The sequence below is a fragment of the Panulirus ornatus genome, chromosome 57 (assembly GCF_036320965.1).
Source record: "Panulirus ornatus isolate Po-2019 chromosome 57, ASM3632096v1, whole genome shotgun sequence".
NCBI lineage: Eukaryota > Metazoa > Arthropoda > Malacostraca > Decapoda > Palinuridae > Panulirus > Panulirus ornatus.
The window spans coordinates 30,107,372-30,131,323 of NC_092280.1; the positions used below are offsets into that span (position 1 = coordinate 30,107,372).

The following is a 23,952-nucleotide window of genomic DNA, read 5'->3' on the forward strand; positions in this document are numbered from 1 at the left end:
GAGATTCTCGATATATAAGTTTTTATACATGAATGTTTCCACATTAATTAACACAAGGAATGAAGATGATTTTAAAATGACCCATACTTAGTATGTGTAGATAAGTTACGTGTGCCTTCATTTTGCGTGGACGCCGATTTCCAAAATAAGTAGTGATTATCACGAATACTTCATTATTGCATATCTCATCGTTAAAAAAAGAGAATAGTAATGCTATTTCTTTCTCAGGAGGAAAGGATACATAACATATATATATTTACGGCATGACAGTTGTATGTAGTGTGGTGTACCTGCGGCCAGTGTTGCCATCAGTCATGTTTGTTTTGATTCGTGAACGTTGATCCAGCAAGGAGGCTCTTGACAATTTGTTTTTGTGCAATTTTCGTCGGTAAGATAGATTTCTTCCTCCTTCGTTGCCTGGTAATTCTTCTCAAGTATCTGAAGAACACTGTGAACTGACCAGGTGAAGAAGAAGGATAAATTAACCCTCAAGACAAGGTGTAATTCCGAACTGGAAAGCGAGGTTATACACAAACACGTAAGTGTATTTGTTGAAAATCTTTATTTGTTTAGATGTTGGCGTAGGTGAAAGACGATATAGTGTAATTAAGATCAAATGTTTATGCAAATTGGAAACAGAAAGAAATGAGGGAATTGTATAGCTTGGTATAGAGGTGAAATAGGCCCCCCACAAGCCAGACCTGCCTGACTGGAACAAATATTAACTTCCCTTGAACACGACTGCCCGACCCTTGAACACGACGGTCCGACCCATGAACACGACGGTCTGGCCCTTGAACACGACGGTCTGACCCATGAACACGACGGTCTGACCCATGAACACGACGGTCTTGCCCTTGAACACGACGGTCTGACCCATGAACACGACGATCTGACCCTTGAACACGACGGTCTGACCCATGAACACGACGGTCTGACCCATGAACACGACGGTCTGACCCATGAACACGACGGTCTGACCCATGAACACGACGGTCTGGCCCTTGAACACGACGGTCTGACCCATGAACACGACGATCTGACCCTTGAACACGACGGTCTGACCCTTGAACACGACGGTCTGACCCATGAACACGACGGTCTGACCCTTGAACCCGACAGTACAACACTTGAACACGTTGCATTGCAGGAACACGACGGTACAATCCTTGAACACATTACAGCACTTGAACACGAAGGTATAACCCTTGAACATGACTACAACCCATGAACACAGTGGTACGTCTCTTGAGCAAGTCGCTGCAAACCTTGAACTTGAAGATACATCCTTTGAACATAATGGTACAACTTTTGAACGTGATGGTACAACCCCTGAACACGTTACAGTGCTTGACCACACTGGGACGACTCTTGAGCATGTCAATATATTCCATGACCACCATGGTAGTATGTATCTTTATATAAGGCAGATCAGATTTTATTGTAATATTTTTTATACCTCACATACAGGGTACCATTAATTGTCAGAATGCAGAAATCTTATTGTTTGTTGGATTATTGTATGCTTATTGTATATTATTGCCAATACAGATCATTAAAAAAGAATAATGATGATAAGCAGTCAGGGGAACCATGTAAATGTTTGTGGGGCCTGGCTGTGGATAGGAACCTCTGGTTTCGATGACAAGACAGAGAAAGAAGGTTAGTAAATGAGGCCATTTATTATCTTCCTTAGGAATGCAGGAAACAAGCATCTTTTTTTTTCTAATACATCATCAATTGATGATTAGAGCAATTAAAGCATTAACCATTAAGATTCAGTTGACCTGAGAAAGTATGTAGGGGGGAGGAAAGAGGAAAGAACTGAAGAATGATGTTTTGTGGCAGTTTGAAAAACGAGACAAGCACAAGGATTAAAATGTGATATGAAAAGGAATTGAGTTATGGATTATGCATTCTCAAGAATCACATGTATTGTGATATGTCATTTGGGTTTTGATAAGTCTCCTTAAACTGCTTATGTTTCAGGTAAACAAGCCCTGAGGTTCCTCATATTTTGATTTTCAGATGCAGTACTGACTTGAGAAACATTTATTTTAGTACCAAAACTCTGATGCTTGTGGCATCAAGACTAAAGTTGGATGACCCAACTTACAGCGCTGAGCCACCAGTTTCATTTTTTTTTTTTGATGATCTTTAAATGTTAGAGAGATGACAGTATCATTAACCAGCAGAACTTTACCACATTTTGTAGAGCATTCATCATAAAATCATTACTTTAAAAACAATAAAGATGGTGTAAAAGGCTATCAGTGTGTTAGATATTACACTAACAGTGTATGTATAGTGCTATATTTTCATGATCTTTTACATCATGTAAACAAAAAACTACTCAGTGCACTTGCCTGCATCACCAGTCTTCATTTGTATCATTTTGTTGTGAACAGAAGATTAATTGCATTTTCAATTGCAGATCACAAAGCATCATGTCTTTAGACCAGCTGACTGCAAACTACACTGACTCTGAGGGTGAAGATGATGACAACTTGAGCGATGATACCCCACAGAGATCTCCTTTGAGGAGAATCAGAAGATCAGATTTGCGTGATGAGGGCAGCCATCGAGGGACTCCAATCAGTGTTGGATCACTAGACTCAGGGGGAAACACTCCTCAGAAAAAGGTTTGTGTGCAACCGTAATTGCTTTATTGGATTTTTTTTATATGAGGTCAAGTTAGATATTAGAAAATTACAGTTTTATTTTACTCTTTTAGATAAGTGAGCAATGAAACTAGCAGAGCAAAACTTGTCACATGGTTAAATGTCATTGATGAAATGATTATCAAAATTTGAAGAAAGTACATTGACTGCCAAAGTTTAGTCATTTGATCAGTCTTTGTATGTATTCCAGTTATTAAACATGTAAAGATATTGCAGAAATATCAGTCAAAAGTGGTGATAGATGGCATCACTTATTTGGTGTTTCCTTGCCTTATTATAAGTTTTGAGTTTGTGCCCAGCCTTTTTTACACACATCATCATGGCAAAATTCTATGAGCATTAGAGTAATTAATAGAGGTCAGTGTTCAAATATCTTTTTAGTTCCCAGATTGTAAGACAAACTACTCTTTGATGAGTTTTAAATGAATTAATGATTTAATGCAAGATGTGATACAGTTGCCAGATCACTTATAAGCTGGCATATAAGGAAATCTTGTTTTTTAATATTCAACTTAGATATCTCATCCCATCTTTTACTTTTCACAGCTCAACAGATTAGTTTCATATGCAAATGAAGAGGATGAAGAAGAAGGAGAAGACTTGGATAGGGACAGAGAAGAAGACGAACCAGATGAAAGTAAGTACTGTACTTTGTAAGTCTTCATATTAAAGGCATGTGATAACTCTTTTGTACCTTTATGCACCTCATTTTTGATATATATACATCTCATGCATCTACAATGTGCCAATTTTCTATGCTTTGTTATTGATTTATCTTCATACTTATGTTGAGAGTGTAAGTCAATCTTGGCTTCGAATATTAGTGAGAGCTGCATTAACGTTATGATTTAGGCCTGTGACTTTGAGTTATACCACACAAGAATAGGGAATTTTACATTTTCACCGTAGCCAAGAGATTTTTAGAGAAGTGGAAGTTTAAGTTTCGTTAATTTGATTATGTAGGTAACTAATTATTTTTAGGTTGTGGTTCGTAGGCAGCCACCAATCGGGGAGGTATATTACCAATACCACTTACTGGGTATCTAGAGGGTTAGGGACTGCTGCTTAGTAAGCCAACACTTCCGTGGTTGTCACGTTGTACTCCTGTCACCCAGGTTGCTGTCTTTTCTTTTTGCCTTAACCAATTAAGAACTGCTGATATTTTGTCCACATACAGACAATCTTTATTTAGTCACTTGACAACGTTAACTCATACTTCGTAACAATTTTCCTGCCGTGAGCACCATGCACTAGCCCTGCCTTTTGGCAAAATGGTAGGAGCAGTAAGTAAAAGTGTAGGTTGGAACATTAGGGAGGAGCATTAGGTGGAAACATTAGGTTGAAATAGTAGGTAGGAACATAGATGGGAGCATTAGATAGTAGCAGTAAGCTGGAACATTAGGCAGGAACATTGCCTAATATTCTGTGTCCCAGCCCTTTTGACTTTGCCTTTCTAGCATTTCCTTAACAAAAATCTTAATCGCTCCTTCCCTTAATTTGAATCGTTTTTCTTGGACTGTTACACAGTGAAATTGCAAAATTTTTACATCTCATTCATTATATTGGAAGTTTACTTATTATATTTATTTATTTATTTTTCTTTGTTGCTGTCTCCCAGGTTAGCGAGGTAGCGCAAGGAAACAGACAAAAGAATGGCCCAATCCACCTACATACCCACGTATATACATACACGTCCACACATGCAAATATACATACCTATACATCTCAGCATATACATATATATATACACACTCAGACATATACATATATACACATGTACATAATTCTTATTGTCTGCCTTTATTCATTCCCATCGCCACCCCGCCACACATGAAATAACAACCCCCTCCCCCCGCATGTGCACGAGGTAGCACTAGGAAAAGACAACAAAGGCCACATTCATTCACACTCAGTCTCTAGCTGTCATGCAATAATACACCGAAACCACACCTCCCTTTCCACATCCAGGCCCCACAGAACTTTCCATGGTTTACCCCAGACACTTCACATGCCCTGGTTCAATACATTGACAGCATGTCGACACCGGTATACCACATCGTTCTAATTCACTCTATTCCTTGCACGCCTTTGACCCTCCTGCATGTTCAGGCCCCGATCACTCAAAATCTTTTTCACTCCATCTTTCCACCTCCAATTTGGTTTCCCACTTCTCCTCGTTCCCTCCACCTCTGACACATATATCCTCTTGGTCAATATTTCCTCACTCATTCTCTCCTTGTGACCAAACCATTTCAAAACAGCCTCTTCTGCTCTCTCAACCACTCTCTTTTTTATTACCACACATCTCTCTTACTCGCTTACCCTATTATTACTTATTCGATCAGACCACCTCACACCACATATTGTCCTCAAACATCTCATTTCCAGCACATCCACCCTCCTCCACACAACTTTATCTATAGCCCATGCCTCACAACCATATAACATTGTTGGAACCACTATTCCTTCAAACATACCCATTTTTGCTTTCCAAGATGATGTTCTCGACTTCCACACATTCTTCAATGCTCCCAGAATTTCCGCCCCCTCCCCCACCCTATGATTCACTTCCGCTTCCATAGTTCCATCCGCTGCCAAATCCACTCCCAGATATCCAAAACATTTCACTTCCTCCAATTTTTCTCCATTTAAACTTACCTCCCAGTTGACTTGCCCCTCTACCCTACTGTACCTAATAACCTTGCTCTTATTTGCATTTACTCTCAGCTTTCTTCTCTCACACACTTTACCAAACTCAGTCATCAGCTTCTGCAGTTTCTCACCGGAATCAACCGCCAGTGATGTATCATCAGCGAACAACAACTGACTCACTTCCCAAGCTCTCTCGTCCAAAACAGACAGCATACTTGCCCCTCTTTCTAAAACTCTTACATTCACCTCTCTAACAACCCCATCCATAAACAAATTAAACAACCATGGAGACATCACACGCCCCTGCCGCAGACCAACATTCACTGTGAACCAGTCACTTTCCTCTCTTCCTACACATACACATGCCTTACATCCTCGATAGAAACTCTTCACTGCTTCTAACAACTTGCTTCCCACCCCATATATTCTTAATACCTCCTACAGAGCATCTGTATCAACTCTATCATATGCCTTCTCCAGATCCATAAATGCTACATACAAATGCATTTGCTTTTCTAAGTATTTCTCACATACATTCTTCAAAGCAAACACCTGATCCACACATCCTCTACCACTTCTGAAACCACACTGCTCCTCCCCAATCTGATGCTCTGTACATGCCTTCACCCTCTCAGTCAATACCCTCCCATATAATTTTCCAGGAATACTCAACAAACTTATTTATTTTTTTTTATTATACTTTGTCGCTGTCTCCCGCGTTTGCGAGGTAGCGCAAGGAAACAGACGAAAGAAATGGCCCAACCCCCCCCCCCATACACATGTATATACATACGTCCACACACGCAAATATACATACCTACACAGCTTTCCATGGTTTACCCCAGACGCTTCACATGCCTTGCTTCAATCCACTGACAGCACGTCAACCCCGGTATACCACATCGCTCCAATTCACTCTATTCCTTGCCCTCCTTTCACCCTCCTGCATGTTCAGGCCCCGATCACACAAAATCTTTTTCACTCCATCTTTCCACCTCCAATTTGGTCTCCCTCTTCTCCTTGTTCCCTCCACCTCCGACACATATATCCTCTTGGTCAATCTTTCCTCACTCATCCTATCCATGTGCCCAAACCACTTCAAAACACCCTCTTCTGCTCTCTCAACCACGCTCTTTTTATTTCCACACATCTCTCTTACCGTTACGTTACTCACTCGATCAAACCACCTCACACCACACATTGTCCTCAAACATCTCATTTCCAGCACATCCATCCTCCTGCGCACAACTCTATCCATAGTCCACGCCTCGCAACCATACAACATTGTTGGAACCACTATTCCTTCAAACATACCCATTTTTGCTTTCCGAGATAATGTTCTCGACTTCCACACATTCTTCAAGGCTCCCAGAATTTTCGCCCCCTCCCCCACCCTATGATCCACTTCCGCTTCCATGGTTCCATCCGCTGCCAGATCCACTCCCAGATATCTAAAACACTTCACTTCCTCCAGTTTTTCTCCATTCAAACTCACCTCCCAATTGACTTGACCCTCAACCCTACTGTACCTAATAACCTTGCTCTTATTCACATTTACTCTTAACTTTCTTCTTCCACACAACAAGCTTATACCTCCGTAATTTGCGCGCTCACTTTTATCCCCTTTGCCTTTGTACAATGGCACTATACAAGCATTCTGCCAATCCTCAGGAACCTCACCATGAGAATTTTTTTTTTTTTTTTTTTTTTTTTTTTTTTTTTTTGTCGGTCTCCCGCGTTTGCGAGGTAGCGCAAGGAAACAGACGAAAGAAATGGCCCAACCCACCCCCATACACATGTATATACATACGTCCACACACGCAAATAAACATACCTACACAGCTTTCCATGGTTTACCCCAGACGCTTCACATGCCTTGATTCAATCCACTGACAGCACGTCAACCCCGGTATACCACATCGCTCCAATTCACTCTATTCCTTGCCCTCCTTTCACCCTCCTGCATGTTCAGGCCCCGATCACACAAAATCTTTTTCACTCCATCTTTCCACCTCCAATTTAGTCTCCCTCTTCTCCTCATTCCCTCCACCTCCGACACGTATATCCTCTTGGTCAATCTTTCCTCACTCATTCTCTCCATGTGACCAAACCATTTCAAAACACCCTCTTCTGCTCTCTCAACCACGCTCTTTTTATTTCCACACATCTCTCTTACCCTTACGTTACTTACTCGATCAAACCACCTCACACCACACATTGTCCTCAAACATCTCATTTCCAGCACATCCATCCTCCTGCGCACAACTCTATCCATAGTCCACGTCTCGCAACCATACAACATTGTTGGAACCACTATTCCTTCAAACATACCCATTTTTGCTTTCGGAGATAATGTTCTCGACTTCCACACATTCTTCAAGGCTCCCAGAATTTTCGCCCCCTCCCCCACCCTATGATCCACTTCCGCTTCCATGGTTCCATCCGCTGCCAGATCCACTCCCAGATATCTAAAACACTTCACTTCCTCCAGTTTTTCTCCATTCAAACTTACCTCCCAATTGACTTGACCCTCAACCCTACTGTACCTAATAACCTTGCTCTTATTCACATTTACTCGTAACTTTCTTCTTTCACACACTTTACCAAACTCAGTCACCAGCTTCTGCAGTTTCTCACATGAATCAGCCACCAGCGCTGTATCATCAGCGAACAACAACTGACTCACTTCCCAAGCTCACTCATCCCCAACAGACTTCATAGTTGCCCCTCTTTCCAAAACTCTTGCATTCACCTCCCTAACAACCCCATCCATAAACAAATTAAACAACCATGGAGACATCACACACCCCTGCCGCAAACCTACATTCACTGAGAACCAATCACTTTCCTCTCTTCCTACACGTACACATGCCTTACATCCTCGATAAAAACTTTTCACTGCTTCTAACAACTTGCCTCCCACACCATATATTCTTAATACCTTCCACAGAGCATCTCTATCAACTCTATCATATGCCTTCTGCCAGATCCATAAATGCTACATACAAATCCATTTGCTTTTCTAAGTATTTCTCACATACATTCTTCAAAGCAAACACCTGATCCACACATCCTCTACCACTTCTGAAACCACACTGCTCTTCCCCATTAAATAACCCTACCAACCAGTCAACAGTACAGTCACCCCTTTTTTAATAAATTCCACTGCAATACCATCCAAACCCACTGCCTTGCCGGCTTTCATCTTCCGCAAAGCTTTTACTACCTCTTCTCTGTTTACCAAACCATTCTCCCTAACCCTCTCACTTTGCACACCACCTCGACCAAAACACCCTATATCTCCCACTCTCTCATCAAACACATTCAACAAACCTTCAAAATATTCACTCCATCTCCTCACATCACCACTACTTGTTATCACCTCCCCATTAGCCCCCTTTACTGAAGTTCCCATTTGTTCCCTTGTCTTGTGCACTTTGTTTACCTCCTTCCAAAACATCTTTTTATTCCCTCTAAAATTTAACGATACTCTCTCACCCCAACTCTCATTTGCCCTCTTTTTCACCTCTTGCACCTTTCTCTTGACCTCCTGCCTCTTTCTTTTATACATCTCCCAGTCATTTGCATTATTTCCCTGCAAAAATCGTCCAAATGCCTCTCTCTTCTCTTTCACTAATAATCTTACTTCGTCATCCCATCACTCACTACCCTTTCTAATCTGCCCACCTCCCATGCTTCTCATGCCACAAGCATCTTTTGCGCAAGCCATCACTGTTTTCTTAAATACATCCCATTCCTCCCCCACTCCCCTTACGTCCTTTGTTCTCACCTTTTTTCATTCTGTACTCAGTCTCTCCTGGTACTTCCTCACACAAGTCTCCTTCCAAAGCTCACTTACTCTCACCACCCTCTTCACCCCAACATTCTCTCTTCTTTTCTGAAAACCTCTACAAATCTTCACCTTCGCCTCCACAAGATAATGATCAGACATCCCTCCAGTTGCACCTCTCAGCACATTAACATTCAAAAGTCTCTCTTTCGCGTGCCTATCAATTAACACGTAATCCAATAACGCTCTCTGGCCATCTCTCCTACTTACATACGTATACTTATGTATATATCTCTTCTTAAACCAGGTATTCCCAATCACCAGTCCTTTTTTAGCACATAAATCTACAAGCTCTTCACCATTTCCATTTACAACACTGAACACCCCATGTGCACCAATTATTCCCTCAACTACTCACCTTTGCATTCAAATCACCCATCACTATAACCCGGTCTCGTGTATCATAACTACTAACACACTCACTCAGCTGCTCCCAAAACACTTGCCTCTCATGATCTTTCTTCTCATGCCCAGGTGCATATGCACCAATAATCACCCATCTCTCTCCATCCACTTTCAGTTTTACCCATATCAATCTAGAGTTTACTTTCTTACACTCTATCACATACTCCCACCACTCTTGTTTCAGGAGTAGTGCTACTCCTTCTCTTGCTCTTGTCCTCTCACTTACCCCTGACTTTACTCCCAAGACATTCCCAAACCACTCTTCCCCTTTACCCCTGAGCTTTGTTTCACTCAGAGCCAAAACACCCAGGTTCCTTTCCTCAAACATACTACCTATATCTCCTTTTTTCTCATCTTGGCTACATCCACATACATTTAGACACCCCAATCTGAGCCTTCGAGGAGGATGAGCACTCCCCGCGTGACACCTTCTTCTGTTTCCCCTTTTAGAAAGTCAAAACACAAGGAGGGGAGGGTTTCTAGCCCCCCACTCCCGTCCCCTTTAGTCGCCTTCTACAACACGTGAGGAGTGTGTGGGAAGTATTCTTTCTCCCCTATCCCTAAGGATAGGGAAGAAAGAATACTTATTAGCACCATACTTATACTTACCAGCACCATATATTACCCAGTGTTCTGTGTGCCAGCTCTTTTGACCATCAGTGTTAACAGATATCTTAATCTTTTTTTTCCATAACGTGATCTTTTTTGGTAAACTGCTACACAGTGAAATCTTAAAGTTTTCACATCTACACTGAGGAAATCAATAAAGCTTACTTACCACTACCATACTCAGTACTTTATTTGATTATCTTGCTGCATTGTACATTATATCATATCTCTCAAGGTGTTCTCCTCTTTGTTCACATGCCATTCCATAGGTGTTTTACCAGTGCAGTGTACTACATGGAGGCCTTGACAGTCCCACATTATAGAACAGATTCCACCTTTTATGTGGACGTAGCTAAATAAAGTAAATTATCAGCAGAGTAAGGATACCTAAATTATAAGCAGTCACATAGCTTTCTCATGTTATGTACTGTTTATGACTGAAACCATCCTCTCAGAATGTAGCAGTACCTCTTTTGTTTCAGTGTTAAACCCAGAGCCAATGGATACTGGGACAGATGAGGGTGAGGATGACAAAGTGAAGGTCAAGTCCTTAGGGTTCAAGTTACCCGCAGCACCACCCGGAAAATGTGCACCTCATTTACAAGTGAGTCACACCTCTCACTTACAAGCAGGAGTGAAAAGCCCAAAAATTTACCATTCATCTATTCGTTGTCAGTTGTATGATGCCTAGTATAGTATAGAAAATGTAATCAGAATATTCTTCTTTAGCTAATGAAAATGTAAATGCTTTTTTTCTAGGGATTTTACTAGCTCATCTCAAAGTCACTGATTTGATTTGTTAAAATTTTCATTTCGTGCAAGATAACACAAGCTGCCATCTATAAACAATTATCTGTAAATCTCTGATTCATTGGGCCTGTAAGGTACTTCAACCAAAATGAATGTTGTTTTCAGTACACCAAATGTGCTTACTATATATTACTTATTTTTCTTATTTGACCTTTCCTGTCTCTTTTGTGTTCATGAAGTGCATGGAGACTTGTACTGTTGAGTGCTGAAGGCATCTTGAAGGTGACATCTTGAAGGGTTATCTCCATGAAGATGAGATTTCTATTTCTCTTGTCATTTTGCATGGTATTAGAGTACCAGACCAAAGACAGTAGAAGAGATTTTCATCAGTTCCATCATTTGTAAGACATAAAACAACAATCTTTATAACATCATTGATACCAGTTGAACAATATACAGTGGAGGCTTAGAGATATGAAGTTGCAGAACCATCTTACAAGTAGAGATTTTGCTCAGTCTGTGTTTTTGTTCACCAAGCTTCATGGTATAAGAAACACGTGCAGTTGATGAAAAATCTCCATAGAATTAATTCTTTATTATACTTTGTAATTCTTCATCTGACGCTTATCATCATCAGCATCACAGGACCTCTGCCAAGTCTGCCTCGTACTACTCGACCTACCTTACTTTATTTCTTCTTTATAATAATTCTAATTCAGACTTCCCCAGAACTTTTTTTAAAGGGGAAGTAAATGTTTATAGTTGTGTTACTGGAGTGATAGTTTTCATACATGGTGTTTTGACAAGAAAATAGTGAAATTGGAGAAAAAATGTAGCTTAGACATTGAAGCTTATTGATACAGTGGTTAAATTGATGAGAACTACTATTGACGTTTGTGTAAATAAATTATACATTTCCTTTTTCCATAGCCAGAGGTTGAACCATTATGTGACATTCATTTTTTCATTCATTTCAAGCTAGAAGTTTCAGTTTTCTAAATTGTTTCTTACATTTTTCATATGTATATATATGTATGTGTGTATGTGTGTATATGTGTGTGTGTATGTGTGTGTATGTGTATATGTATATATATATGTATATTATCCCTGGGGATAGGGGTGAAAGAATACTTCCCACGTATTCCTCGCGTGTCGTAGAAAGCGACTAGAGGGGACGGGAGCGGGGGTCCGGAAATCCTCCCCTCCTTGTATTAACTTTCTAAAATGGGAAACAGAAGAAGGAGTCACGCGGGGAGTGCTCATCCTCCTCGAAGGCTCAGAGTGGGGTGCCTAAATGTGTGTGGATGTAACCAAGATGTGAAAAAAGGAGAGATAGGTAGTATGTTTGAGGAAAGGAACCTGGATGTTTTGGCTCTGAGTGAAACGAAGCTCAAGGGTAAAGGGGAAGAGTGGTTTGGGAATGTCTGGGGAGTAAAGTCAGGGGTTAGTGAGAGGACAAGAGCAAGGGAAGGAGTAGCAATACTCCTGAAACAGGAGTTGTGGGAGTATGTGATAGAATGTAAGAAAGTAAATTCTAGATTAATATGGGTAAAACTGAAAGTTGATGGAGAGAGGTGGGTGATTATTGGTGCATATGCACCTGGGCATGAGAAGAAAGATCATGAGAGGCAAGTGTTTTGGGAGCAGCTAAATAAGTGTGTTAGTGGTTTTGATGCACGAGACCGGGTTATAGTGATGGGTGATTTGAATGCAAAGGTGAGTAATGTGGCAGTTGAGGGAATAATTGGTATACATGGGGTGTTCAGTGTTGTAAATGGAAATGGTGAAGAGCTTGTAGATTTATGTGCTGAAAAAGGACTGATGATTGGGAATACCTGGTTTAAAAAGCGAGATATACATAAGTGTACTTATGTAAGTAGGAGAGATGGCCAGAGAGCGTTATTGGATTACGTATTAATTGACAGGCATGCGAAAGAGAGACTTTTGGATGTTAATGTGCTGAGAGGTGCAACTGGAGGGATGTCTGATCATTATCTTGTGGAGGCAAAGGTGAGGATTTGTATGGGTTTTCAGAAAAGAAGAGTGAATGTTGGGGTGAAGAGGGTGGTGAGAGTAAGTGAGCTTGGGAAGGAGACCTGTGTGAGGAAGTACCAGGAGAGACTGAGTACAGAATGGAAAAAGGTGAGAACAATGGAAGTAAGGGGAGTGGGGGAGGAATGGGATGTATTTAGGGAATCAGTGATGGATTGCGCAAAAGATGCTTGTGGCATGAGAAGAGTGGGAGGTGGGTTGATTAGAAAGGGTAGTGAGTGGTGGGATGAAGAAGTAAGAGTATTAGTGAAAGAGAAGAGAGAGGCATTTGGACGATTTTTGCAGGGAAAAAATGCAATTGAGTGGGAGATGTATAAAAGAAAGAGACAGGAGGTCAAGAGAAAGGTGCAAGAGGTGAAAAAAAGGGCAAATGAGAGTTGGGGTGAGAGAGTACCATTAAATTTTAGGGAGAATAAAAAGATGTTCTGGAAGGAGGTAAATAAAGTGTGTAAGACAAGGGAGCAAATGGGAACTTCAGTGAAGGGCGCAAATGGGGAGGTGATAACAAGTAGTGGTGATGTGAGAAGGAGATGGAGTGAGTATTTTGAAGGTTTGTTGAATGTGTTTGATGATAGAGTGGCAGATATAGGATGTTTTGGTCGAGGTGGTGTGCAAAGTGAGAGGGTTAGGGAAAATGATTTGGTAAACAGAGAAGAGGTAGTGAAAGTTTTGCGGAAGATGAAAGCCGGCAAGGCAGCAGGTTTGGATGGTATTGCAGTGGAATTTATTAAAAAAGGGGGTGACTGTATTGTTGACTGGTTGGTAAGGTTATTTAATGTATGTATGACTCATGGTGAGGTGCCTGAGGATTGGCGGAATGCGTGCATAGTGCCATTGTACAAAGGCAAAGGGGATAAGAGTGAGTGCTCAAATTACAGAGGTATAAGTTTGTTGAGTATTCCTGGTAAAGTATATGGGAGGGTATTGATTGAGAGGGTGAAGGCATGTACAGAGCATCAGATTGGGGAAGAGCAGTGTGGTTTCAGAAGTGATAGAGGATGTGTGGATCAGGTGTTTGCTTTGAAGAATGTATGTGAGAAATACTTAGAAAAGCAAATGGATTTGTATGTAGCATTTATGGATCTGGAGAAGGCATATGATAGAGTTGATAGAGATGCTCTGTGGAAGGTATTAAGAATATATGGTGTGGGAGGAAAGTTGTTAGAAGCAGTGAAAAGTTTTTATCGAGGATGTAAGGCATGTGTACGTGTAGGAAGAGAGGAAAGTGATTGGTTCTCAGTGAATGTAGGTTTGCGGCAGGGGTGTGTGATGTCTCCATGGTTGTTTGATTTGTTTATGGATGGGGTTGTTAGGGAGGTAAATGCAAGAGTTTTGGAAAGAGGGGCAAGTATGAAGTCTGTTGGGGATGAGAGAGCTTGGGAAGTGAGTCAGTTGTTGTTCGCTGATGATACAGCGCTGGTGGCTGATTCATGTGAGAAACTGCAGAAGCTGGTGACTGAGTTTGGTAAAGTGTGTGGAAGAAGAAAGTTAAGAGTAAATGTGAATAAGAGCAAGGTTATTAGGTACAGTAGGGTTGAGGGTCAAGTCAATTGGGAGGTGAGTTTGAATGGAGAAAAACTGGAGGAAGTGAAGTGTTTTAGATATCTGGGAGTGGATCTGGCAGCGGATGGAACCATGGAAGCGGAAGTGGATCATAGGGTGGGGGAGGGGGCAAAAATTCTGGGGGCCTTGAAGAATGTGTGGAAGTCGAGAACATTATCTCGGAAAGCAAAAATGGGTATGTTTGAAGGAATAGTGGTTCCAACAATGTTGTATGGGTGCGAGGCGTGGGCTATGGATAGAGTAGTGCGCAGGAGGATGGATGTGCTGGAAATGAGATGTTTGAGGACAATGTGTGGTGTGAGGTGGTTTGATCGAGTGAGTAACGTAAGGGTAAGAGAGATGTGTGGAAATAAAAAGAGCGTGGTTGAGAGAGCTGAAGAGGGTGTTTTGAAGTGGTTTGGGCACATGGAGAGAATGAGTGAGGAAAGATTGACCAAGAGGATATATGTGTCGGAGGTGGAGGGAACGAGGAGAAGAGGGAGACCAAATTGGAGGTGGAAAGATGGAGTGAAAAAGATTTTGTGTGATCGGGGCCTGAACATGCAGGAGGGTGAAAGGAGGGCAAGGAATAGAGTGAATTGGAGCGATGTGGTATACCGGGGTTGACGTGCTGTCAGTGGATTGAATCAAGGCATGTGAAGCGTCTGGGGTAAACCATGGAAAGCTGTGTAGGTGTGTATATTTGCCTGTGTGGACGTATGTATATACATGTGTATGGGGGTGGGTTGGGCCATTTCTTTCGTCTGTTTCCTTGCGCTACCTCGCAAACGCGGGAGACAGCGACAAAGTATAATAAAAAAATAATAACTTTGTCACTGTCTCCCGCATTAGCGAGATAGCAAAGGAAACAGACGAGAGAATGGCCCAACCCACCCACATACACATGTATATACATACACATCCACACACGCACATATACATACCTAAACATTTCAACGTTTACATATATATACATTCACAGACATATACATATATACACATGCACATAATTCATACTCGCTGCCTCCACTCGTTCCCATCGCCACCCTGCCACACATGAAATGACAAACCCCTCACCCCGCATGCGCGAGAAGTAGTGCTAGGAAAAGACAACAAAGGCCACATTCGTTCACACTCAGTCTCTAGCTGTCATGTATGATGCACCGAAACCACAGCTTCCTTTCCACATCTAGGCCCCACAAAACTTTCCATGGTTTATCCCAGACACTTCACATCCCCTGGTTCAATCCATTGACAGCATGTCGACTCCAGTATACCACATCGTTCCAATTCACTCTATTCCTTGCATGCTTTTCACCCTCCTGATGTTCAGGCCCCGATCGCTCAAAATCTTTTTCACTCCATCTTTCCACCTCCAGTTTGGTCTCCCACTTCTTCTCATTCCCTCCACCTCAGACACATATATCCTCTTTGTCAATCTTTCCTCACTCGTTCTCTCCATGTGGCCAAACCATTTCAAAACACCCTCTTCTGCTCTCTCAACCACACTTTTTATTACCACACATCTCTCTTACCTTTTAATTACTTACTCGATCAAACCACCTCACACCACGTATTGTCCTCAAACATCTCATTTCCAGCACATCCACCCTCCTCCGCACAACTCTATCTATAGCCCACGCCTCACAACCATATAACATTGTTGGAACCACTATTCCTTCAAACTTACCCATTTTTGCTTTCCGAATTAATATTCTCACCTTCCACACATTTTTCAACGCTTCCAGAACTTTCGCCCCCTCCCCCAACCGGCAACTCACTTCTGTTTCCATGGTTCCATCCACTGCCAAATCCACTCCCAGTTATGTAAAACACTTCACTTCCTCCAGTTTTTCTCCAGTCAAACTTACCTCCCAGTTGACTTGTCCCTCACCCCTACTGTTCCTAATAACCTTGCTCTTATTCACATTTACTCTCAGCTTTCTTCTTTCACACACTTTACCAAACTCATAATAACCTTGCTCTAATTCACATTTACTCTCAGGCTTTCTTCGTTCACACACTTTATCAAACTCAGTCACCAGCTTCTGCAGTTTCTCCCTGGAATCAGCCACCAGTGCTGTATCAGCAGTGAACAACAACCAACTCACTTCCCAAGCCCTCTCATCCACAACAGGTAGTGAAAGCTTTGTGGAAGATGAAAGCCAGCAAGGCAGCAGGTTTGGATGGTATTGCAGTGGAATTTATTAAAAAAGGGGGTGACTGTGTTGTTGGTAAGGATATTTAATATATGTATGACTCATGATGAGGTGCCTGAGGATTGGCGGAATGCTTGCATAGTGCCATTGTACAAAGGCAAAGGGGATAAAAGTGAGTGCTCAAATTACGGAGGTATAAGTTTGAGTATTCCTGGGAAATTATATGGGAGGGTATTGATTGAAAGGGTTAAGGCATGTACAGAGCATCAGATTGGGGAAGAGCAGTGTGGTTTCAGAAATGGTAGAGGATGTGTGGATCAGGTGTTTACTTTGAAGAATGTATGTGAGAAGTACTTAGAAAAGCAAATGGATTCGTATGTAGCATTTATCGATCTGGAGAAGGCATATGATAGAGTTGATAGAGATGCTCTGTGGAAGGTATTAAGAATATATGGTGTGGGAGGCAAGTTGTTAGAAGCAGTGAATAGTTTTTATCGAGGATGTAAGGCATGTGTATGAGTAGGAAGAGAGGAAAGTGATTGGTTCTCAGTGAATGTTGGTTTCCAGCAGGGGTGCGTGATGTCTCCGTGGTTGTTTAATTTGTTTATGGATGGGGTTGTTAGGGAGGTGAATGCAAGGGTTTTAGAAAGAGGGGCAAGTATGCAGTCTGTTGTGGATGAGAGAGCTTGGGAAGTGAGTCAGTTGTTGTTCACTGATGATACAGCGCTGGTGGCTGATTCCGGTGAGAAACTGCAGAAGCTGGTGACTGAGTTTGGTAAAGTGTGTGAGAGAAGATAGCTGAGAGTAAATGTGAATAAGAGCAAGGTTATAGGTACACTAGGGTTGAGGGGCAAGCCAATTGGGAGGTAAGTTTGAATGGAGAAAAACTGGAGGAAGTAAAGTGTTTTAGATATCTGGGAGTGGATTTGGCAACAGATGAAACCATGGAAGCGGAAGTGAATCATAGGGTGAGGGAGGGGGCAAAAGTTCTGAGAGCGCTGAAAATGTGTGGAAGCCGAAAACGTTATCTTGGAAAGCAAAAATGGGTATGTTTGAAGGAATAGTGGTTCCAACAATGTTGTATGGTTGTGAGGCATGGGCTATAGATAGAGTTGTGCGGAGGAGGGTGGATGTGCTGGAAATGAGATGTTTGAGGACAATATGTGGTGTCAGGTGGTTTGATCGAGTAGGTAATGAAAGGGTTAGAGAGATGTGTGGTAATAAAAAGAGTGTGGTTGAGAGAGCAGAAGAGGTTGTTTTGAAATGGTTTTGGTCACATGGAGAGAATGAGTGAGGAAAGATTGACCAAGAGGATATGTGTGTCAGAGGTGGAGGGAACGAGGAGAAGTGGGAGACCAAGTTGGAGGTGGAAAGATGGAATGAAAAAGATTTTGAGTGATCGGGGCCTGAACATGCAGGAGGGTGAAAGGCATGCAAGGAATAGTGAATTGGAACGATGTGGTATACCGGGGTCGATGTGCTGTCGATGGATAGAACCAGGGCATGTGAAGTGTCTAGGGTAAACCATGGAGAGTTTTGTAGGGCCTGGATGGGAAAAGAGAGCTGTGGTTTCGGTGCATTATACGTGACAGCTAGAGACTGAGTGTGAACGAATGTGGCCTTTGTTGTCTTTTCCTAGCGCTACCTTATGCACATGCGGGGGGAAGGGGGTTGTCATTTCATGTGTGGCGGGGTGGCGACGGGAATGAATAAGGGCAGACAGTATAAATTATGTACATGTGTATATATGTATATGTCTTTGTGTGTATATATATATATATATATATATGTATACATTGACATGTATAGGTATGTATATGTGTGTGTGTAGACATGTATGTATATACATGTGTATGTGGGTGGGTTGGGCCATTCTTTCATCTGTTTCCTTGTGCTACCTCGCTAACGCAGGAGACAGCAACAAAGTATAATGAATAAATGATGAATAAATCTGACTCATGGTGAGGTGCCTGAGGATTGGCGGAATGCATGCATAATGCCATTGTACAAAGGCAAAGGGGATAAAGATGAGTGCTCAAATTACAGAGGTATAAGTTTGTTGAGTATTCCTGGGAAATTATACGGGAGGGTATTGATTGAGAGGGTGAAGGCATGTACAGAGCATCAGATTGGGGAAGAGCAGTGTGGTTTCGGAAGTGGTAGAGGATGTGAGGATCAGGTGTTTGCTTTGAAGAATGTATGTGAGAAATACTTAGAAAAGCAAATGCATTTGTATGTAGCATTTATGGATCTGGAGAAGGCATATGATAGAGTTGATAGAGATGCTCTGTGGAAGGTATCAAGAATATATGGTGTGGAAGGCAGGTTCTCAGAAGCAGTGAAAAGTTTTTATCGAGGATGTACGTCATGTGTACGAGTAGGAAGAGAGGAAAGTAATTGGTTCTCAGTGAATGTTGGTTTGCGGCAGGGGTGCGTGATGTCTTATGGTTGTTTAATTTGTTTATGGATGTGGTTGTTAGGGAAGTGAATGCAAGAGTTTTGGAGAGAGGGGCAAGTAGTCTGTTGTGGATGAGAGGGCTTGGGAAGTGAGTCAGTTGTTGTTCCGTAAAATTAATAAATCTCATAAAAATCCCGAGTTTGGGGTGAAGGGCAAGGCATTTTTGTAAAACAGTGCATGGGGAGAGATTTGAAATAAGGCTGTTATAACATTAGGAAATCATGCCATATGAACATTGGAAATATTAGAGGAAGGATAAAACTGTCTATAGTAAAATCACTGTGGTTGAATTATTGGCCATATGGTATATTTTAGTTCCCATAAGGAACAGTAGATTGATGTGACCTGTTTGACTCAGTTCTTCCCTTCTCTTACCCAGGATAAGGTGATTCGATGTTTGAATGAGGTACGACGGGGCAACAAGGACTACAACGCCATGATTCAGAATAACAAAGAATTTCGTAACCCTGGCATTTATGAGAAACTAATTGACCTCTTACAGTTAGATGAGATGGGAACAAACTACCCTCTGGTGAGAATATTATGTACTCATTTTGTATGTTTTAGAACTATAGAGAGCTTTGCTGTCAGAGCACTACACATGATAGCTAGAGGATGGATCTGAGTGAATCTGTTTCTGGTGCTACCTTTCTAGCATGAGAAATGGCAGTCATGTATGAAAAAAAGATACATCTTTGTAAGTTAAAGTATCTTTACTTGACAGAATTAGAGATCATGCCATTGACTTACTTTTGTGAGATCAACAGAGATCTTAATGAATTCTAAATTAAGTTACAGAGCATAACAATTATTTTTCCAAAGCCAGTAGCTGGGAGGTACTTGCTAAACACAGGACAGTTTGACTTAAATTTAACAATTAATCTGCACATTTGCTTGGTTTAGTAATCTTCAGCAGTGAACACAGTAGAACATGCTAGCTTTTAACAGTAAATCAGCCAGCTTTTCAGTTAAGCCTGTTTGTATTACAGATAAGCATATTAACTTAAGAGAGGCTTTCTATTGTTGGATAATACTTGGAAGATTTTTTTGTTGTGTCATGGCTGTGTTGAATAGAGGAATGTATATACTGTCTATCCCCTGCTTATGACCTATGCAACTTACAACCATCCGTACATGCGACTGAAAAAATATACTTGAATATAAGAATTAAGCTAGGTTGTATGTCCACAACAGACTGCATACTTACCCCTCTTTCCAAAACCCTTGCATTCACCTCCCTAACAACCCCATCCATAAACAAATTAAATAACCATGGAGACATCACACACCCCTGCCGCAAACCTACATTCACTGAGAACCAATCACTTTCCTCTCTTCCTACACGTACACATGCCCTACATCCTCGATAAAAACTTTTCACTGCTTCTAACAACTTGCCTCCCACACCATATATTCTTAATACCTTCCACAGAGCATCTTTATCAACTCTGTCATATGCCTTCTCCAGATCCATAAATGCTACATACAAATCCATTTGTTTTTCTATCTCACATACATTCTTCAAAGCAAACACCTGATCCACACATCCTCTACCACTTCTGAATCCACACTGTTCTTCCCCAATCTGATGCTCTGTACATGCCTTCACCCTCTCAATCAATACCCTCTCATATAATTTTCCAGGAATACTCAACAAACTTAGATCTTTCTTTCATACTATTCGCCATTTCCCGCATTAGCGAGGTAGCGTTAAGAACAGAGGACTGGGCCTTTGAGGGAATATCCTCACCTGGCCCCCTTCTCCGTTCCTTCTTTTGGAAAAAACTTAGATAGTATATCAATTATTCATGAATTATCATGCTTCTAACAGAGAAAGTTTGTAGAGTGCAAGAGTTATAGATCCACAAGAAAAGTAGTCATCAGACTTCATTATTGGGTTCACAGTTATCTTAGACTTCACTTTAGGAATTGCATCAGAAGGTGTTCTTGCGATGAAGATGAGGATTGCCTTTCCCTCTGGGATTTTTTTTTTTCTCGTCTTATGCTTTCATAATTTAATAGTCTGATCTACCTTGTCTAAATCCTCATTATTTTCTGATTTTTTTTCCATTACTTTCCGTGCTTCCTTTCCTTTGTCTTGCTTTCATATTCCAAGCCTGTGCCTTCTATATGTTTTTTTACTGCTGGTAGTGTATATATTAATTCATCTTTTATCCCTTTCAAAGCAGGGTGGCTGAATTTTTTATGTGTCAGCAGTTCCATCACATGTATGATAATCATTTTATATAATTTCTAGATATTTTGAGCAGTTCTATACAATCATGCTCTTTTCAGTGCATAGAGATTGACAAGGTAATTGGGAAAGTTGAGTATTTTCATTCCTTCTTTGACAGAAGGATGTATCATTCATGAAATAGAACAGAAATAAATGTATGTATGAAGAATTCACAGTTCACATATGTAAATTATGCTGATCTCCATTCCTTGTTTCAGGATATGTTTGATCCACATTCTTGGGGCAAGGAATCATATTATGATGACTTGGCTCGAGTACAGAAAGAAGAAATGGATAAGAGAGAAAAGGAACGAAAAGATAAGACAAAGGTAAGTGCAAGAAAATTATTGGATTATTTATTTGTTAACCCATAGATAGGGGAACCCCCTAAATTTAGTGGGTCCCCATTAGAGGGGTTTATCAAAAAATTTAAAGAAATATTTATCTTATATAAATGGAAGTATCATGAAAAATTATTGGGGGGGGGGGAGAGAGAGAGACTTGCCTCATTTAGTGCTGAGACAAAATTTGTCTGCTAGCTGGTGATAGACTGGTTGGTTTATCACTGCTGCCTTACCAGATTCTGTGTGTGTGATAGATGATGCACAAGTGAGTTCAACCTGAAGATTACCTGATAGAATAGCAAGTCATGAATGAGAAACTGTGTAATGTCCCTTGAGAAACAAGATGTATAATTTGAATTTCCTATGAGATGACTATAGTCTTTAACATAATTGTCATCTAATATCACTTACAGGTGGATATAATATCTGGTACCAAGAAGCCAGTAGAAGAAGAAGCCAAAAAACGCAAATCAAGATTTGATCAGGGAGGCCCATCCAACAATGTTATCAAGCCCATGGTTGCTCCTCCAGCCCTCACATCAGTACCATCAGGAACTAAAGCTACCATAGATGCTTTTGGCGGCCTTAAAAAGACAAAATGAATAATCTTTTTTTTTTTCTAGATAATGGATAACTATGCATTCTTTGGTACAGCACAGTAGGAGTCATGTACTTATTTATTATTCATTCTTTAAAGCTAGTTCTCTTTTTATATATGCAGTTGCAGATGAGAACTAAACCAATAAATACAATTTTTTTTTTTTTTTTTTTCGGTCTCCCGCGTTTGCGAGGTAGCGCAAGGAAACAGACGAAAGAAATGGCCCAACCCACCCCCATACACATGTATATACATATGTCCACACACGCAAATATACATACCTACACAGCTTTCCATGGTTTACCCCAGACGCTTCACATGCCCTGATTCAATCCACTGACAGCACGTCAACCTCGGTATACCACATCAATCCAATTCACTCTATTCCTTGCCCTCCTTTCACCCTCCTGCATGTTCAGGCCCCGATCACACAAAATGTTTTTCACTCCGTCTTTCCACCTCCAATTTGGTCTCCCACTTCTCCTCGTTCCCTCCACCTCCGACACATATATCCTCTTGGTCAATCTTTCCTCACTCATTCTCTCCATGTGCCCAAACCATTTCAAAACACCCTCTTCTGCTCTCTCAACCACGCTCTTTTTATTTCCACACATCTCTCTTACCCTTACGTTACTTACTCGATCAAACCACCTCACACCACACATTGTCCTCAAACATCTCATTTCCAGCACATCCATCCTCCTGCGCACAACTCTATCCATAGCCCACGCCTCGCAACCATACAACATTGTTGGAACCACTATTCCTTCAAACATACCATTTTTGCTTTCCGAGATAATGTTCTCGACTTCCACACATTCTTCAAGGCTCCCAGGATTTTCGCCCCCTCCCCCACCTTATGATCCACTTCCGCTTCCATGGTTCCATCCGCTGCCAGATCCACTCCCAGATATCTAAAACACTTTACTTCCTCCAGTTTTTCTCCATTCAAACTTACCTCCCAATTGACTTGACCCTCAACCCAACTGTACCTAATAACCTTGCTCTTATTCACATTTACTCTTAACTTTCTTCTTTCACACACTTTACCAAACTCAGTCACCAGCTTCTGCAGTTTCTCACATGAATCAGCCACCAGCGCTGTATCATCAGCGAACAACAACTGACTCACTTCCCAAGCTCTCTCATCCCCAACAGACTTCATACTTGCCCCTCTTTCCAAAACTCTTGCATTCACCTCCCTAACAACCCCATCCATAAACAAATTAAACAACCATGGAGACATCACACACCCCTGCCGCAAACCTACATTCACTGAGAACCAATCACTTTCCTCTTCCTACACGTACACATGCCTTACATCCTCGATAAAAACTTTTCACTGCTTCTAACAACTTGCCTCCCACACCATATATTCTTAATACCTTCCACAGAGCATCTCTATCAACTCTATCATATGCCTTCTCCAGATCCATAAATGCTACATACAAATCCATTTGCTTTTCTAAGTATTTCTCACATACATTCTTCAAAGCAAACACCTGATCCACACATCCTCTACCACTTCTGAAACCACACTGCTCTTCCCCAATCTGATGCTCTGTACATGCCTTCACCCTCTCAATCAATACCCTCCCATATAATTTACCAGGAAT

The 23,952-nt window shown here is 41.3% G+C and overlaps 1 protein-coding gene across 1 annotated transcript; it reads left to right on the forward strand.

Annotated features, from left to right (window-relative positions):
* The first annotated feature begins 302 nt into the window (after positions 1-302).
* Positions 303-22,947, forward strand: LOC139766392 (uncharacterized). The gene is made up of 7 exons (XM_071694964.1): positions 303-538; positions 2,435-2,642; positions 3,228-3,318; positions 10,680-10,801; positions 19,538-19,690; positions 21,613-21,723; positions 22,152-22,947. Exons 2-7 carry the CDS (start codon positions 2,448-2,450, stop codon positions 22,338-22,340), a joined length of 861 nt encoding a protein of 286 aa, XP_071551065.1. The 5' UTR covers positions 303-538; positions 2,435-2,447; the 3' UTR covers positions 22,341-22,947.
* Positions 22,948-23,952: the final 1,005 nt, after the last annotated feature.

What these genes read in the sequence shown, in the direction of transcription:
- LOC139766392 (XM_071694964.1), top strand. Translation starts at nt 2,448, where the DNA reads ATGTCTTTAGACCAGCTGACTGCAAACTACACTGACTCTGAGGGTGAA. An exon ending in GAAACACTCCTCAGAAAAAG is followed by an intron (nt 2,643 to 3,227) that starts GTTTGTGTGCAA and finishes TACTTTTCACAG; the next exon opens with CTCAACAGATTAGTTTCATA. An exon ending in TGGGAACAAACTACCCTCTG is followed by an intron (nt 19,691 to 21,612) that starts GTGAGAATATTA and finishes TCCTTGTTTCAG; the next exon opens with GATATGTTTGATCCACATTC.